Genomic DNA, 19,310 nt, shown 5'->3' on the forward strand with positions numbered 1-19,310 from the left:
CAAGTAAGCTAAGTGAAAAAAGAAAGTATCAATCACATTGATACTTTCAATGTGCAGTACATTCTTAATAATTTTGGAACATTATTATTTCAAAATGTGAACTTCCTTTTAAAGACTTGGGGCAGAAGTTTCATTGTTTTCCAAGGTGTTATTTATTTTTCTTTTATGGTTTCTTTTGCTTTGAGCAGGTAATTATTGTAGCCTATTCCAGTCAGTCAGTCAGGAAAGATATGTTGCAGACCTGTCAGTATATCCTGTCAGTTAAAGAATTCTGATTGGTGGACTTGGAGAAGGAGGAGACCTTTTCTGCCATCGCCCTATCCTGTGAAATTCCCCTCCCCACCCTAAGGTGAAGTAGGCCCAGACCCTCCTGGCCTTCCATAAAGAAGTGAAAATATGACCCTTGCATAGGGAGCCCATTAGGAGTATGCAGGTTAGCTGGTTAGAACCCTGAAAGCCCTCCCTTCACCATTTAATATTTATTTAAATTATTAAAATATTAATATTTATCCCTCCATTCACCCATTCAACTTATATGTTGCCAATCTCACCTGGAGGCAATTCTAATAGTGTTTTAATCATCCTTGTATCTTTTTAAAATTTTTATCGTTTATATACTGTTTTCATATTTTAATATGTTTTATTGCATAGCACCCATACGTTCTGAATATATCCATTTATACTACTGCCATGAGAAGAGAAGTCTCTCACCTTGTAATCCAGAATGATAAAGCTGTAGGTGAAATCTCAGTTGGATTGCAGAATTAAGGGCCTGACTGCCTGGACTCTATTAAGTTTCCAGATGGGCCAGATTGTGCTCTGTCTCATTCACTTGCAACAAATGGAGTCATTTGGCTTTTCTAAGTAGTCTCTTGTGTGTCCAGCCATGTGAACATTTATTGCATCCACTGGACAGAAATTGTTATTTGCCCTTTCAAAGATAGCCAAATGTTACCTTTTTAACTGCACCATTGAGGGGTGGTTTCCTGCCAGTTCTATAGAAGAGGTTCCACAAATCTACAGTGCTGTTTAGAACCGGTTCCAGCTCCCTTCCCCCGCCCGTCCACACACCATTAAGATGAAGAGCGAGAGGAGGAATTCGGGGAGTTGAAGTCCACAAGTCTTAAAGCTGCCAAGTTTGAACACCCCTGGCGTTTTTTTTCTAAAGGGTTAGGGGTGCAAGGGTCTTGTAATTTGACAGCTTTAAGGCTTGCACACTTCAGTGCCAGAGTTTCTGAGCCAACATTTTGATTGCTAAGCAAGAGCATTGTTAATGAATTTCACCACATTTTACAAGTTGGCCATGCCCACCCAGTCACACCACTGCCAAGCCACTCCCACTCAGTCACAGGGTTGGCAAGCCACTCCCACAAAGCAGGCCACACCTACAGAAGAGGTTCTAAAAAAATTTGAAACCCACCACTGGCATCATTGCTCCACTTTTTTTCATTTCTGGCATAAAAGTCTGTCTATTAGAAATGTATCACCAAGATATTTGTTTGACAGCCTGTTAAGGGTGGCCCATATGTTATTTAAGTAAGTAAATAATTAATATATTGCAGTTGTGATGATCAACTGTTAATCCACCCGCCAACACTGGGCTCAAAGCTGAATAAAGAGATTGCACTTCCATTTTATTGACTTCACGATTGATATAATATCTGGTCACAAAATTCCTGCCACCCAAATTTTGCAAGCTGACTACTATAAAGCATAATTTCCTGACAGAGCTTGTGTATGTTTTTTGTTTGTTTGTTTGTTTTGCAGCTGAATCAATACATCTGGGAAGTCTCGTTGCAGCACAAGGATATATTTTTCCAATATCTGATCACGTACTGACTTTAAAGGATGATGGGACTTTTTATCGGTTTCAGGTAAGAAATCTGTTTTCTTTACTTGAATTACTGACTGGAGAGGTATTTCTTTCCTTGCTGAAGTCCTCCAATTTCCCTATTTTGTGAAGGAACAAACCTAGAATAAAGGACACTCTTGTGTTCCTACCTTATCCTGACTCTTGGCTGAATTCTTCCAGTTGTTCAACATCACCAAAGAACTGATTGCCTTTTAATGTAACTGAATTATCTTGCTCCAGGTAGTAAGCTTTGTATATGTTGTTAACATTTGGGATTTTATCATGATAGTCCTGTTAAGATATTCTTTTATCCATATATGTGTGTGTGTGTGTGTGTGTGTGTGTGTGTGTGTGTGTGTGTGTGTGTGTGTGTAGTATTTGTGCTGATAAATAAATAAAGGGAGACTTTATATATATATATATAAAGTCTCCCTTTATTTATTTATCAGCACAAATACTACACACACACGTGTGTGTGTGTGTGTGTGTGTTGTATTTGTGCTGATAAATAAATAAAGGGAGACTAGTATAGATCTATTTCAAGCTATTTAGCTCTCATCAGCTAGCCATACCCTTACTGGGATTCGAACCTGTGCTGTATTGTATCTTAGGCAGATGTGTGTGTGTGTGTGTGTGTGTGTGTGTGTGTGTATGTATGTATGTATGTATGTATGTATGTATGTATGTATGTGAGAGCTAAATAGCTTGAAATAGATCTATACTAGTCTCCCTTTATTTATTTATCAGCACAAATATATATGAATTGAATTGAATTGAATTGAATTTATTAGATTTATAGGCTGCCCAATCCCGGAGGACTCCGGGCAGCTTACACAGAACAAGAAAGAAGACAAACAAAATAAAAATAATAAAAAAAATTAAAAATTCTCCAACATGCATACCTTCTGATTGGGGCTGAACCCTACATAATAAGGTCAACAGCCCCACGCCTGCCGGAACAGCCAGGTCTTAACAGCTTTTCTGAAGGCCATGAGGGTGGGTGAGGTCCATACCTCTGGGGGTAGCTGATTCCACAGGGTCGGAGCAGCCACAGAGAAGGCTCTCCTCCGAGGCCCCGCCAGCCGACACTGTCCAGCTGACGGCGTCGTAAAGAGGCCCACCCTGTGGGATCTTATCGGCCGTTGGGAGGAATGTGGCAGTAGGCAGTCTCACAAATATGCTGGTCCTGAGCCATGTAGGGCTTTAAAGGTAATGACCAACACCTTGAATTGTGTTCGGAGACCAATTGGCAGCCAATGCAGCTTGCGGAGGATAGGTGTAATATGTGTGTATCTCGGTACAACCAATATCGCTCGCGCGGCTGCATTCTGGACTAGCTGTAGTCTCCGAACGCTTTTCAGGGGTAGACCCATGTAGAGCGCATTGCAATAATCCAGCCTTGTGGTGGATTAAATATATAAAAAAATGGAGATGCTGAGAATTGAACCTCAGACTTTTTCGAAGACAAGAATGTTTTATTTAAGGCCACACTTGGCATCCAGTTTTGGTCGCCATGATATAAAAAAGATGTTGAGACTCTAAAAAGAGTGCAGAGAAGAGCAACAAAGATGATTAGGGGACTGGAGACTAAAACATATAAAGAACGGTTGCAGGAACTGGATATGTCTAGTTTAATGAAAAGAAAGAGTAGGGGAGACGTAATAGCAGTGATCCAATTTCTCAGGGGCTGCCACAAAAAAGAGGGAGTCAAACTATTCCCCAAAGCACCTGAGGGCAGGTCAAGAAGCAATGGGTGGAAACCAATTAATCATTGAAATTTCTGGTTGTCTTGTTCTCTTCTTAACCTAGATAATGTCATTTTTTTTTTCATTTACGACTGCATATCTTTTCCTCTCTTCCTAACATGGTTAAATATGCGACTAGTAAAAGTGATACAGTACCAAGAAATATTAATATTTCAGCATTCTTATATATCCAGAATATTTTTTCAGAAGAACCATGGCATTTTTTTTAAAAAAAACAACAACTATAAGATGGAAAGTAATATGATCTTATATACATTTTCTCTAGATCAGGTATTCACATAGCAGGTACAATGGATGAAAAGGTCATTTTGATGATTATTAATGAAATGATTGTTTTCATTAATATTTCTCTTTATTAGTATAAAGGAAGGAAAAGACTGGGAAATTCAATTTTAGGATCTTTTTCAGAGAAACCATGTTGATTTGATTTATTTTACTTTATTTTATTATTTATTTTTATTTTATTAAATTTACGTGCTGTCCATCTCATCCAGAGGCAACACTGGGTGACTTACAAACATTAAAACCAGTAGACATTAAAATGATAGAACAATAACAACAATAAAATAAAAACAGTTAAAAGGTGGGGAGAAAGAGAGGATGAAGTGCATAGGGAGAGGTGGAAGCTTTTCTTAATCAAATAGCCACCTCCAGAATGGTGCACCCCAACTGGCAGATCCAGGTCTTCAGGCTGTTATGGAAGATCAGTAGGGTACAGATATCAGTTGGAGAGGTGTGTGTGCCAAAGGGCAGGAGTTATGGCAGAGAAGACTCTTCTCCTGGACTGCAACAGCCAAAATTCCTCGACTGACAGGGTCTGCAGCATGTCCCTTCTGCTACCATGGGTGGGCAGGTCAATCCCATTAGGGTGAGACAGATCTTCAGATAATCCATGCCATGAAGGTGATGGTTCCACCACAAAACCGCGTTCGACTAAAGGGCGCTCAACGAAACCGCGTAGCTGATGTCATCACAGCGCGACAACAGCGCGGAGAAAAAAGCACGCTGTAAACGCTAAACCTAAAATTAACCCCTAAACCTAAACCTAACCCCCCTAAACCTAATCCTAAACCTAATCCTAAACCTAACCCTAAACCTAACCCTTAACCTAACCCTAAACCTAATCCTAACCCTTAACCTAACCCTAAACCTAACCCTTACCTTAACTTGAATCGGCTTGCTTTCAAAGCGCTATTTAAAGCACCCTTCTTTCTCCGCGCTCGCTGTTGTCGCCCTGTTGATAACGTCAGCGACGCGGTTTAATCGGGCGCGCTTTAGTCGAGCGCGGTTTTGTCGTGCCACGGAAGGTGATAGCCAACACCTTAAAGGTGATATAGCCAACACCTTGAATTGCACCTGGAAGCAAATCGGCAACCAATGCAGTTCGTGGAACAGTGGTATAACATGGGCCACACTAGAGGCCCCAAGAACTGAATTTATTTGCCCTTCTTGCTCTACGAAATGAATGAAGTAATTAAACCTTTTTTAAAGTGTTGTTGTTGCTTGTGAAAACACTATCACATAGGAAATCAGGAGATATGAAACGTAATCAAACAAAGGCTTATTACGTCTTTCCTGATGGGCTTCTTAATTCATCATAAAAGCTCAAATGGTAGCATTTCTTTTCAATTGCCTTTTTCTAATCTGCATTTCAGCTGGTAGCAAATCTGTTAAAATGTGTTGTGATTTGTAATTGGAATTATATGCATAGGGCTGCAATCATGCTGATCCTAACAAGGAGGATGTTTTGATATAATTCCCATGTTCTCTGGTATTGCATGTGTATGGGCAATAACACTTATACAAAATTATTTTGAGTTTCTTTATTTTAAAACATATGCATTAAAATAATTAAGAAGAGTTTGTTTATTTCATTGAAACTTAAGCTGCCCAAATATCTGAAGAAGAATATACACTTGAATACCTACATCTTTATAATAAAGTTTTATTTTCTGTTTTTCAGGCTCCATACTTCTGGCCTTCAAATTGTTGGGAACCAGAAAACACGGACTATGGTGAGACTTTTTAGTGCATCTTTTGAAATGCCACTTGTATAAAACCTTTGTCTCCAATAATCATTTTCCTCTAAAATAAATGATAGAATAATATAATTGTAGAATATTATGCTGACTGATAATCCAAGGAGTTATAATGCCAAGTACGTATTGGACAATGCTACTATATTTGGTTTCAGGATGTGAAAGTCGATAGTTGCCAGCATTTGCACAGATGGTGAGCAGGAATAATGCAAGCAGAATACGTTAATAGAACATATAACATTATTTTCTTTGAAGCTGCAATCCACTCTCTGTCCTTCCATTTTTTAAATGACAGCCTGCTTGACTTGAAGAAGAGAAGGCCTTGTTATATGCTGGACTTGAGTTGTCTGATAGCTGTGCTCTGGGAGTATTTGCCACCCACTGGCTGATGGCTGAGAGGGCTACTCTTAAGGGTTTTCACTCTTTTGGGGGAATTGTAAAGACCAGGGATTTGGCTTCTAGAAGAATGGATGAAGACTGAAAATCATCAAGTGTGACTATGAGCTTAAGTTGCCCATGACTGGTGAGAGCTGAATTAAAGAACAGTGGACTAAGGTGTGAGATGAACTTCTGTCTTTAAAACATTGAAACATTTTCCAGGGAAGAAAAAAGAAAGAAAAAAAAAGAACACAGGTATATATTATAAAAAAAGTATATCAGCTGGTTACAACATGTTTTGGTGCATCTCTTCCATTAATTCATATTAATTCAAATATCTTAACTCAAATGTTTACCATATTGACATCATTATACCTCCACTTTTAGTTGACTACAGTTATTTAAACATCCTTCATCCTTAACTATGCCAAAGATTTTTTTTCTTTTCTTTTCTTTTTTTCTTCCCTGCCTTGTCTTTTGTTCTTTTTGTCTTTTTTTTTCCCCCACTGGTGTGGGCATGTATTGTTTAAGATTATTATTATTATTATTATTATTATTATTATTATTATTATTATTATTATTATTATTTAATAATAATTATAGTCAAATGAAAATGGATATATGATGATGGTGATATGTATGAATATTTGAGTTAAAATGCTTGAGTTAACATGAATTATGTTTGTTGACTGTGGAAGAAATGCACAAAGTTTATTTGTAACCAACTGATACACTTTCTATAGCATGTAAAGAAAGATGTTGTATTTGTTTTAAATTAAAAATTAAAAAAAATAATAAAAAAACATTGAAACATTTTCCATCATTTTGGTTTATGAGCTGGATTAGTGATTTTCACAGCTCCCTGTGGAATTTTAGTTATATTCCACTGCCCCTCACAGTCTTAAAATATCGGTAGAAAGTGAGGGATGTCCATAAATTGGAGACGCAGAGGAGACAGAGAGAAGACATTGGGGATAAAATCTAGATGGCTGCAAGCAATGACCCTCTCAGTTTTCATGTTCCCATTTAAAATGCCTGGTTGCCTTGAGGCAAGCATCCTTACCTGTGGATCTTAATGCAAATGATGGCTCAATTCACCCTAGATGGAAAAGTAACCTGCAGATTTGCAAAGTCCTTCAAGGAAAAAAATGACAACTTGATGCTGATATGAATGATGCTTTTGATAAAATATTTATCAATCAAATTCATATAACCACACATCTCACCAAAGGTGACTCTGGACAGTGAATGAGAATCAATACATAAAAACAATAAATCAAAGCAAAAAATGTACAATATAAAAGCTTTATTAGTAAGTGAAAATACAGTCCACAGGAGGGGGAGGATAAAAATAGCCACCTCAACCATGGCACCATCTGAGTAATTCCCTGTCACCTGGGAACCCAAGGCAGTCAACATAGCTAAGACTTGAGAGCTATATTAAGACTCGAAGATACAAACTGCACCACAACCTAATTGTATAAAAGGACTTTCAATTTATGAGACCTAAGAAAAAGAACAAGACATTTATCACTGTTTAGTCTATATGTGCTCTCTGGTCTTCTATCCCCTTGGCTTACTCAAGCAAGCAAAGGGGGAATGGTTTGGAGATTTCCAAAGATCAGTAAACATATTTTTTCCTTGATGGAATAGTATCTTTGGATTTTAAGGAAGTGGTCTGTCCATCTCTGAAGAAATCCTCCCTGCATTCAGAGATTTTCTTTACTACCATCCTGCCCAAAGCACCTCTTTTGCAGTCAAGGTGCATCTTATATTATTGTGGAAACAACAGTATTGATTGCCAATTAGCTACTGAACTTGCTCATTTGACTCTTGATATAATGCTGTAAACAAATGGAGGCCAGAATACCTGACAGATGCTCATTAGCTAAACCGGGCTAATTATTGCCTCAGGATGTTTAGTTTTATAAATTGTATTCTGGGGTTGAGGTGGGGTTTAAACTCTCTGTGCGCTATCTAGAATCATTTGTTGGCAAAATTGCCTGAGGAATTTCTTCTTTGTGCAAATTAAAAAACCCAGAATACCATTTTGTCAATATTTGCTAAGAGGCCTTCTTAATGGTGGCACCTTCATTCTGAAAAGCTGCCCTTTTTGAAAACCACAAACAGCTTTCAAAATAGCTTGCATGGAAAACCCACCATTTAACCCAGACCTTCACAAATATATTAAATAAGATTTGGTATCATACCTTCTGTTTTCAGCTAGTAGTATATTATTTCATTTAAAGTATTTGAGTTGCATTGTCTTTTTATACAATGTTTCTGCTTGGACAGTATGGCGAAAAGTTTCATAAGTATTGTCTCTTATTTCTCTCTCCATGCATTCATCAGAGCTCAGGACAGAACCTTATAAGCATATAACTATATATATATATATATATATATATATATATATATATATATATATATATATATATATATATATATATATATATATATATATATATATATATATATATATATATATATATATTATGCTGTTGTGGAACCTGAAGTATCTTTATTCACATGGATCACATTATGGATAATTCTTGCTTAGTCTGCCTTGTTTAGTGACTTGTTTGCAGTTGCAGTGGTGATGAAAATGTAACTTTGTGATCAGTCCTCACAACTACAACCTTCGCAGGTTTGTAAAGCAAAGGAAAACTGAAGTAAGATCCTAAGAACAGTCACATAGTGACCACTCCACTTAACAACTTAGTTGCCGGTCCCAAATGTGGTCGCTAAACAAGGACTACCTATGTAGAGAAGCATGCTGAACATTTCAGTTAGAGTGGGCATATGAAACAGAGTGAGTGGAGACCTGCAGGGTTGCATGTGGTCATTAAATTAATTCATTTGTGTTCCTTGGAGTCCTTTTTGGATCATCATCATTTTATTGGGGTGCATATCTTCTAAAAAAAATTATAATTGCTACTCCTGGCCAACAACAGTTTACTCATACCTGGTCTAAGGGCCAGGTTTTCCACCCCTGATTTTTTTACTGCATGGAAAGAACTTAAGTAAAGAGCTTAATCATTTGTTGCTGCTCCATTACAATTATTCAAGTAGTGCAGCACTGCCTAGGACAGTTATGCACATGTGATGTTTCATGTAAGACAGTTGGCCTGAATGCTGTCCCTCGTTATAGACAAGGACTACATTATTCAATAGAGGAAACACTGTCCAAGATTATTGCTGTATAACAACATTAATCTTATTTCTAAGGAAAAGTTCGGTTTAGTTCCATGGATGAATTTAGCTTGTTTTAAAATATATGGTAATATATATGTGGCTGATCAATAAACTATTATGTGACCCAAACTAGTAATCTTTATAATAGTAGTAAATAAAAATGATGCTTCCCTGAGACAGAAGGAGGGAGAAGGTGAACAGGTAGAACAGGGGATAGGAATTTTTTTTTTTTTTTGTAGAGGCTGAACTCTGACACTGAGAAAAAAATAATCTTAGTTTATGAGCTAATAAACCACAGATTTTGTATTAAATGGCTGAACGACTTAGTAGTAAAGCATAAAGGGAATGTGTCAGCACAGTTATCTTTAGCTGTCTTTGTGCATTATTAGTGTCTCTTCTACAGCTCTCCCCTCACACAGAAATGATAAAATCATTTCTTTTTCAGTCAGCCTGGTCCTTGGCAAAGGAGGAGAGAGAGAGAGAGACAGACAGACAGACAGACAGACAGAGAGACAGAGAGACAGAGAGACAGAGAAAGAGAAAGAGAGAGAAAGATTTTTTAATATAGAGATGGGACGCATTATGCAAAAACTTAGAGGATGACCAGCAGCAAGATGGATGCACCTGATTACAGCAGTGAGGAGTATATTTTATCACTGTTGGAAGGTTTGAAAGATCTGGTTGAAGAGAAATTATCCTGGAGAAAGTCTGTCTATGTCTATGCCCTGCCATGTTGGCTGGGGAATTCTGAGAGATGGTCCATACATCTTAAAAGTTGCCAAGTGGTCTGGAAGGCAATTCACACATGGTCATTTATGGAACCACGGCTGGCTGTATGTCTGGGACTTTCAATTTCCTTCTGTCTTCCCCATTGATTTTGCTTGTTGGAAGGCAGCAGGAAGTTGTGAACTTAATAAACACCCGTTCTCACTTAATGACAGCAATTGGGATTGCTGTCGCTAAATGATGCAGTTATCTGATATTGCGCTTTACAATCATATAATTTAGATAATTGGAACTAGAATTTCCATTCCTTAGTTAACTGCCATGTATCAAATTGATTGAAACCTAAAGAAGCCTCTTCAATTACAGAAATGTGCAGTTTTCTCAATGTTGCCTCTTCATGTATGAGAATACCATTGTCTTAGTAGAAACAGTTATTTCAGAAAGAGTCTGTTTCCATCTCTCTCTTCCCTTTTCCCTTCCTCTCTCTCCCTCCTCCTCTTCCTCTTCTTCCTCCTCCTCCTCCTTCACATATCTTTAATGGTATATTTTGCTGTCGTTTGTTTTTCTCTATAGCCATCTATCTTTGCAAGAGGACCATGCAGAATAAAGCTAGACTGGAACTGGCAGATTATGAAGCAGTGGGTATATTGATTTTATAGTTCCAAAGTGTGATATTCTCAAAACTGAATGTCATCTAATGTTACATGGGCAGCATCATTGTCTAAAAGGACTGCTATTAGATTATATTTATCCAGAAATTATACAGACGTAGGGGTGATATCAGAGAGAAACATGTTTTCCTTTTGACTTAGATTCGAAAGGGGAAGGCATATGTTTTATTTATATTATGCCAGGATCTTAAGGAAGTTTACATGGAAGTCTACCCCTAATTTTATTCCTCCACAACAATCCTTATAGAAGATGGGGAGGGGAGGGGAAGTGGGAAAAAACCCAGTCAATTCTGTGGTTGAATGTAGACTTAAACTTGAGTACTTTGCTATAAGCAAGTGCCATGGCTTTTTACAACCCTCAATATTTTTTTAAGAGTCAATTTTTTTGTGTGGAATTTGACCTTCCTTAATTTCCATTCATTCATTCCTCTTTACAAATGGGACCATTCAAGGGGGGGGGGGTCACTGTTATTTCCCTATAAGCTAGTCTCAATGAACAGTTTTTTAAGGTACTCAGGATGTTTCCACATAGATAACTCCGGTTCTTTCACTGATTTCCACAAGATCTGGGGAAAATAATGTGTACTAAATGAATTTAAGTTTTCTTTATTGGAGTGAGTAGTTCTGTAATACTGCTTCAAAGGACTAAAGCATTAGAATATAACGCTATATTATTAATGCTACTTAAAATAAAAATAAAAAACTATTCAGTTGCTGCTTGCTAAAATGCTAGGAACTCTAAGAGTCCATTCTGCCCATTTTGCATTACATGAAAATGTATATGTATGATGTTTTCATGGAGCATAATTATACTATTCATCATTGATTCAAGTGTATAAGATGACTGTAGATCACATTGACTGTTGGCATCACCTTCTACCAAGGCAAAATTTTGGAAATATTTGAAAAGAGGAGAAGTCTTAGTGGTCCCTTTGTTTTGGTGCACTAGATCAGTGCCTACCTGGCCTTAGTCAAAGCCAATCATTATTAGATTAATTATATTATATATACATCTATACACCATTGTAATCTATAAGCCTACTCAGCACATAAAAGTTATTAGGTAGATTCAAAACATGGTTATTAATTTCACTGACACTTCTTTTAAGGTAGTCGTTCATACTTCAAATATTTCTATATATCTGCAGCATAGGGTGTATTATTTCTACAGTGCAGTGATTGTAAAGGTTGGAGACAGCACCATTCTTGGTGACTGCAACTATTATGTGGTTTGTCATGGCAAAAGGTTGTGGTTCAAGTTGGTGCTTTCCAGATGAGTTAGGCCATAAATCTCTCTAGATGAGAAGGATGGTTGTTGTAGAACACCAGTTTGGGGAAGGCTCGGATAGTCTTGCTCTATTCCCAAACAGTGACTGCTGAATCAGATTCAGTGTCTCTAAGCTGGGAGTGATGTTAGGAGCTCTGTTTTGAGTCAACACTATCACTCCTCCAATCCAATCCCTGACCTCAATACTTGTTTGCTTCCAAGCAATCTGTACCTAAACCAATCTGAACAGCCTTCTAAATGTAAACAGATTAAAATGGAGAACAACCAATAACACAGATGGCAATATCCATTCATCCTCAAACACCCTACAGAAAAGCTAATATAGTTAACTAATTTCCAGAAGAATGTCTCAAAGGAATATTTTTTGCAAAGTACAGAAGTCATTATCAAGAAATGCTCCAGGCTCAACTCCATAACCTCAAGAAAATCGGCCACCGCTCACAGTTTCTCTTGGGATAACCTTTATGGATGAGTTCGCTATATTCTGGTTGGTGAAGTCAGTCCTGCATCTATCTCTGTTTGCCAGCAATAAACTTTATAGGTTGAAACCTGCACTTCAAACCTACTAGTAGTTAAACCTTGTAAAAATGCTTATGCTGATGTGCACCAACCAGTAAGTGGGCTCCAGATCCCAGTCCTCACAGAAGAATACTATGGTTGAAGGTATAAGCTATGGTGGCACAGTGGTTAGAATGCAGTACTGCAGGCTACTTCTACTAACTGCCAGCTGCCTGCAATTTGGCAGTTCAAATCTCACCAGGCTCAAGGTTGACTCAGCCTTCCACCCTTCCGAGGTGTGTAAAATGAGCACCCAAATTGTTGGTGGTAATATGCTGACTCTGTAAAACCCCTTAGAGAAAGTTATAAAGCACTGTGAAGCAGTGTATAAGTCTAAATGCTATTGCTATGCTATTGCTATGACAGCCAGGCAAAAGGATCAAGAGGGGTATCCTATCCCAACCATATCCTAACAAAAGTAATCAACCAATGCTACCTTAAATCCCATGTCCAGCCCTAAACCCTGGCTGAAAGAGACACGTCAATCTGTTTCTTCTAGGGGACTCTAAAGCTACATTCCAACCAAACTTGAAAACTTTCAGTTGACTTTTAAAAATGGGGAGGTTGGATAGTGAGTTAATTGTTGTCAAAAACAATTGATTCCACGGAGTAGCTTTTAAGGAGGGACTATATTACAGATCCTTCAAAACTACAGATACTAACTTTTTCTGAAGCAAGGCATTCTCAGCTTCATGAATTCAGCCTGACATGCACCCTCCAGTCCCAATCAGAAGAGGTGTGGTTCTAATCAGTGGTGGGTTGCCAATTTTTTTTCTACCAATTTGGGCATGCTTGTGCATGCGTGTGACACTTCTGCATGTGATGATCTGGGCTGAACTGGGAGCAACCTACCTCTGGTCTGGTTATAATCCATAGGTGGCAGGGGTCATGCCAGAGAGTAGCCAGGGGTGGGATTCAAATAATTTAACAACCAGTTCTCTGCCCTAATGAACAGCTGGATAGGCATGGCTTGGTGGTCATGTGACCATGTGGGCCAACTCAACGTCACTCAGGTCGATGGGCGCTTGGCCTTTGCTGTTACAATGTAATCAGGATTAACCGGAGAGGCAGTTTCTGTAAGCAGGACAATAAAGATTAGGCTAGAAACAACACCAGAATGTTTCCTTCCTGCCTTCCTTACAGGATTGGCCCTGTAAAGTGGAAAGAAACAAAAGGAAATTTCTTCCAACAACTGGTTCTCCGAACTGCTCAGAAAGTTAACAACCAGTTCTCCCAAGTAGGTGTGAACTGGCTGAATCCCACCACTGAGAGTAGCCTACCCATTTCATCAGGGTCAAAAGACCAAATGGAGCCTCAGATAACATTGCCAGACATTGGAATCACTACATCAGACACCAATGTGGAATTTTCAAGTGAATCTGAGCAATTTTGATAACAAAATAATTATAGTGGTCAGGCAATCCTCATGCCATGTGTATTAGTCATAGGCTTTCCAACAATTGGCCCAAAGATCTCAGTGTAGTCTCTTTTCATCATTTCCAAATTATCTGGGGTCTTCTAAGCAGTATTTCAACATTTAGAATCAAAATTTTCAAGATTCTTTTGTTTTCCTATGCCTACAATTTAAGAGCCTAAAAATAAAGGAAGACCACACTAAACATTAATATTCTTTACCTGTTTTCTCCTCTTGGGGTTGTGACAGCTTATCTTCATCTGGATTTTGGAAATTTATAACAACAGAAAATAACTCCTCGGCTGCTGAAAGATCTGTAGCTTTTTAACTCACTTAGTGCCTGTTAAATGCAGTGGTGGCTGATGCTTGCACAGCTTGACATGTATAGAGGTTTAAATTTACATTCTTTCCCACAACCTGGGCAGAATTGCCAGTTGTTTTGAAATCAGCCAACCATTGTATATGGACAGTTTTGCACACCACATTGTAATTTTCTGAGTGTTTTTATTCTTGCACTTGTCTACCATCGTTATTTCCACACCATCAGCTAGTGAATTATGCAACTATAATCATGAACATTCTCGACAAATCGACAAAAGCCTTATTCAGCATCTACAGCCACATTATGGTATATCCACAAAGGGGGCATAGCACTAAATTCAATTCTCTTGCAAGTATTAAGAGTCGGATTCATTAATTAACACCAGCGAATTAGATCTTTTCCCCACCTCTACCCCAAACGCATTACTCACCTAATGAAGAACCATTGCTGTACTGATCTGTGTAAGGGCAGAGAAGAATGCTGCATCCGTTTCACTATGTTTTGTTTTCAGAACACAAAACGTTACTTTTAAAAACAATCATTCTTATTGCTGTAATGCAACTGGTTTTGCTTCTTTTCGGTGCCACACCCTTCCTCTCTCACACTTTTACTTATCATTTGTACGTAAATTCATTGTATCTCTGTGTAAGTCATTGCAAAAGCATTATGTAGTAGAGCAGTGTTGGCGAAACCTTTCAGCACTGAGTGCTGAAAAGGGAGCATGTGTGCATGTGCACACACATACCAGAAACGGGGAGAGCAGCTGCCCGGTGCACATGTGCGTGCCGGGAAGGTGATCTTCCAGTTTCTGGCACACACATGCACACCAGCCAGTTGGTCTTCGCAAGTGCATGTGGACCAAAAACCGGAAAACCAGGTGGCCTCTACATATGCACGATCCAAAAACCGGAAGATCATCTTTCCAGCGTGTGCATGCACACTAGGCGACTGCTCTTCTGGTTTCCCCCGCACTTGAAGAACCAGCTGGCTGGTGCGCAGGAACCCGGAAGAGCAATAGGTGATGGCTTGCATGCACGGAGAGATGGCTCTGTGTGCCACTTCTGGCACATGTGCTATAGGTTCACCATCATGGCAGTAGAGAGTGGATTTCACATTTCAATACTTACAGTCCTCGCTTCAGGTTGTTGATCATCTGGATTCTTGTGGATAATTGCACTAGCCTAAAATCTTCCTGCCAACAATCCAAAGCATTCAGTTTACACACTTTACACATAATGGATTTGTATCTTGAAAGCAAAATTCAATATTTCGCTATCCCACTGTGATGCCTGAATCAGTTATTCTGACTCACCCCAGTCAACATATCACATTAGATAAAGAGATTTCTGTTAAATGATGGTGGTTTATCCGTATTGCCATGGCTTAGATCAGTGATGGCGAATCTTTTGTGGCTCGTGTGCCAAAAGCAGGGGGGAACGCAGGGGGGTCATGCGTGGGGGTGCCGCACCCATAATGCTATGTGCATGACCCCAGCATGCATGCGCACATGATCAGCGTGTCCCTGGAGAGGGTGAAAACAGCCTCCCTACCCCCCCCCCCCCCGAGGCCCTCTGGAGGCTTCAGAAGCTTCCCTGAAGCCTCCGGAGCATGAAAAACAATGAGAAAATAGAAGTACGAGATTCCGTTTTCATTATATATAATAATGCATGGGGATCACCCTAAGGATCATAGGAGTTATCTCTGGGGGTGGGGGGCTAGAAGAATAAAACTAGTTCAAGGTTCAAAAAATAAAGTAATGTATATACGTACGTACGTACATACATACATACATACATACATACATACATACATACATACATACATACATACAAATGTACTAACACAATGTGTGTACACACACACACACACACACACACACACATACCATTCTTTTATTCTCTTGCATTCAGTGCAAATTCTCTTCTTGGCATTTCCCTCATTACTTTAATTTTCAGGTTAGTATGGTCTAGATAATAACCAGATTTCCTAATGGTGAATCTTTTGATTGTATGCTCTCCTTACTTTTGTGCTGTTGTCCTTGTTTTGTTGTTGTTGTTATTTTCCTGCCCTCTTAGGAGAACTTAGCAAGACTTCAGAGAGCTTTTGCCAGAAAGTGGGAATTCATCTTTATGCAAGCTGAAGCACAAGTCAAGTAGGTATTTGTAGTAAAACAAGTCAAATGATTGAAAATTGTGGTGATACTGAATACATGGTAATGATGAAATACACTATTTCAAGCTTATACTTTAAGGTTAAATTGTCCTCCCACAACTGAATGTATTTCTATACTTTACACTCCACTTGGTATTAGAAAGGTTTTTTTAATCTCTTTGCCACCCAGGCAACCTCATTCATCACCCTCACTTCCTCCAATCCTTTATGGTGAGAAATCATTGAGAAAACACAGGCCCACCTTGACTGGCATATCAGAGAGGAAAGAATTCTGAACTCGAGACCTGAACACAGCATGGCTTCATCGTACTGATGGCTGCACAATAGAATACATTAAATTTTACTTGACATTGTTGACAAGAAGTTAGGCATGGATTAAGCATAGAATATAGGTAGTCCTTGATTTATGACCGCAATTGGAAATGGAAAATTTGTTATTAAGTGATGCCATCATTAAGAGAAGCATCACATGACTGTACCTGATTTTACAATATTTTTTCCCATGGCCATTAAGCAAGATATCATAAGACCAAAACTTGAGACCTGCTGGCTTCCCCACTGACTTTGCTTGTTCAAAACTAGCTGGGAAGATTGCAAATGGCAATCAGGTGACTCTAGGATGCAGCAACCATCATGATTACTTGCCAGTTGCCAAGCACCCACATTGCAATCAGGTAACCATAGCGATGCTACAGTGGTCATAAGTGCATGGACTATAAAATATTACCCAGGTTATCCCCCCCCCCCCCAAAAGGGAAATTCTATTGAAATACTGAAAGGCATATAGGACATTATATCAACGCATTCTCTGCCCGAAAAATATGCATTTGGGCTTTGAATATCATTTTGCCAATTAAAACTGGAATCTTCTGTCTAGTTCACTAAACTTTAGTGGCTTAATCCACTGATTCAGCCATGCAGGGCACTAATCACAAGTAAGTGATGTTACTACAGATCATTTTATTAACATAAACATTAAAAAAGAATTAAATTTAATTTGAGTCTTGCTGTCCTCAGCACAGTTTATTTTTAGAAATAAATATAATTTTTTATAAAGCAATGACATGGGAACACTGCGTGCCCATGGGCACACACACACACACACACACACACAAACGTGGCATGTTTCCTATGTTCATAATTCATTCAGTGGCCTTTCTGCTCTGACAGGTTTTCTCACTACTATCCGCTGGCCATCCCTAAAGCCTCAGGCAACATTAAATGAGCTGTATTAATCAATGTCAGCCACACGGATAAGAGTGGATGCTGATTGTTAAACTCTTTCTGCCAAAGCTATTCGATTTATGGACCTAATTTTAAGTTAGTTTAACTGTTGAGGCTATCACATAGACTGCAATTCCTTTCTAGAAGTTGCCAATATCTTGGGGGGAAGGGTTGAGAAAAATTTGTAGTTCATATCCACCTTTGATTGCTATAACAGGTATAATATAGACCCAGTAAAACTATATGGTCACTTGGTTGAATTGGGTGTGTACAGAAATTGAATAAATAAATACAATAAATAAAATTTAGCCCTAGTTTAACTGCCATGATTCCCCATGTTATTCCAAACAGAGGTTGAATTTAGTCTGAATGTATTTTTATTTACCACTAAAACTAATTTGAGACTTTAGTTTAAAACTTTTAGCTGTATATGCAAAGAATTGACTCTTAGATGCCTTTGGATGGATGCAGTGGTGGGTTTCAATTTTTTTTAGAACCTCTTCTGTAGGTGTGTCCTGCTTTGTGGGAGTGGCTTGCTGGCCATGTGACTGGGTGGGAGTGGCTTGCCATCCATGTGACTGAGTGGGAGTGGCTTGGCAGTCATGTGACTGGGTGGGCATGGCCAACTTGTAAAATTTGGTGAAACTCACTTAACAACGCTCTTGCTTAGGAACCAAAATATTGGCTCAGAAACTCTGGCATTTGAAGCATGTAAGTCTTAAAGCTGTAAAGTTACAAGACCCTTGCACCCCTAACCCTTTAGGGAAAAAAAACCCAGGGGTGTTCAAACCTGACAGCTTTAAGACTTGTGGACTTCAACTCCCAGAATTCCTCCTCCAGTCATTTGGCTCAGGAACTCTGGCATTGAAGTGTGCAAGTCTTAAAGCTGTCAAGTTACAAGACCCTTGAACCCCTAACCCTTTAGGAAAAAAAACCCAGGGATGTTCAAACTTGACAGCTTTAAGACTTGTGGACTTCAACTCCCAGAATTCCTCAACTAGCATGGCTGGTTGGGAAATTCTTGGAGTTGAAGTCTGTACATCTTAAAGTTGCCAAGCTTGAGAAACACTGCTCTAGAGATAACCACTTTAACTGTGAATGTTTGGAGATGGGAGGGATTAGGAGGGAGCACAGTCACAGTTTCATTTAGTGTCCAATTTGCTTAGTGACCAAGTTGCAAGTCCCATTTGTGGAACAAGGACTATCTGTATTCACGTTACACATTGAGCCAAATTAACTAACCACAGTTTAGCCTAGGATTCTGGGCCATCCTGCACAGTAATGCAATTAATTGCAAACTGGACTAATTGCGTGTGCAAATACAATATGATGGAGAGAGGGACCTAGTTTGGATTGTATGGCAGAATGTCTGTATGCATGTTTTTATTAACTGAAAAATCATAATGAATATTAATACCAATTCTCATACAAATCAGGCCAAAACTGCTTTTGATTCTATTTTATTTGTACTTTTTAGAATTGATAGAAAAAAGGATAAGACAGAAAGGAAGATTCTCGATAGTCAAGAAAGAGCCTTCTGGGATGTTCATAGGCCGGTGGTAAGATTCACAGGCTTGTTATTCTTTTATAATCAGCTAATTATAAAATATCTGGAGGCACAATGGTGATGTGTCTATATTGTGTGCAATCTTTTCTATCTAATGGCCACCAAGTGCCATAGATGTAAGTCAGAATTAGCTGGGGA

The 19,310-nt window shown here is 38.7% G+C and overlaps 1 protein-coding gene across 5 annotated transcripts in view; it reads left to right on the forward strand.

The window, feature by feature from the left end:
- The window catches only part of RGS6 (regulator of G protein signaling 6), a 279,182-nt gene that overhangs the window by 170,407 nt on the left and 89,465 nt on the right, over positions 1-19,310 (forward strand). For all 5 annotated transcript variants that reach the window (XR_015697540.1, XM_087721775.1, XM_087721784.1 and 2 more), the window contains 5 exons: positions 1,768-1,874; positions 5,582-5,633; positions 10,530-10,594; positions 16,285-16,361; positions 19,083-19,164. Coding sequence is in view for 4 of the 5 variants with exons in the window: in XM_087721775.1 (XP_087577901.1) it covers positions 1,768-1,874; positions 5,582-5,633; positions 10,530-10,594; positions 16,285-16,361; positions 19,083-19,164 (383 nt within the window). In the remaining variant the exon portion in view is untranslated. The remainder of the gene's footprint in view (positions 1-1,767; positions 1,875-5,581; positions 5,634-10,529; positions 10,595-16,284; positions 16,362-19,082; positions 19,165-19,310) is intronic.

The sequence above is a fragment of the Thamnophis sirtalis genome, unplaced genomic scaffold (assembly GCF_051295495.1).
Source record: "Thamnophis sirtalis isolate CommonGarterSnake01/CBP01778 unplaced genomic scaffold, rThaSir2_p1.2 scaffold_1, whole genome shotgun sequence".
NCBI lineage: Eukaryota > Metazoa > Chordata > Lepidosauria > Squamata > Natricidae > Thamnophis > Thamnophis sirtalis.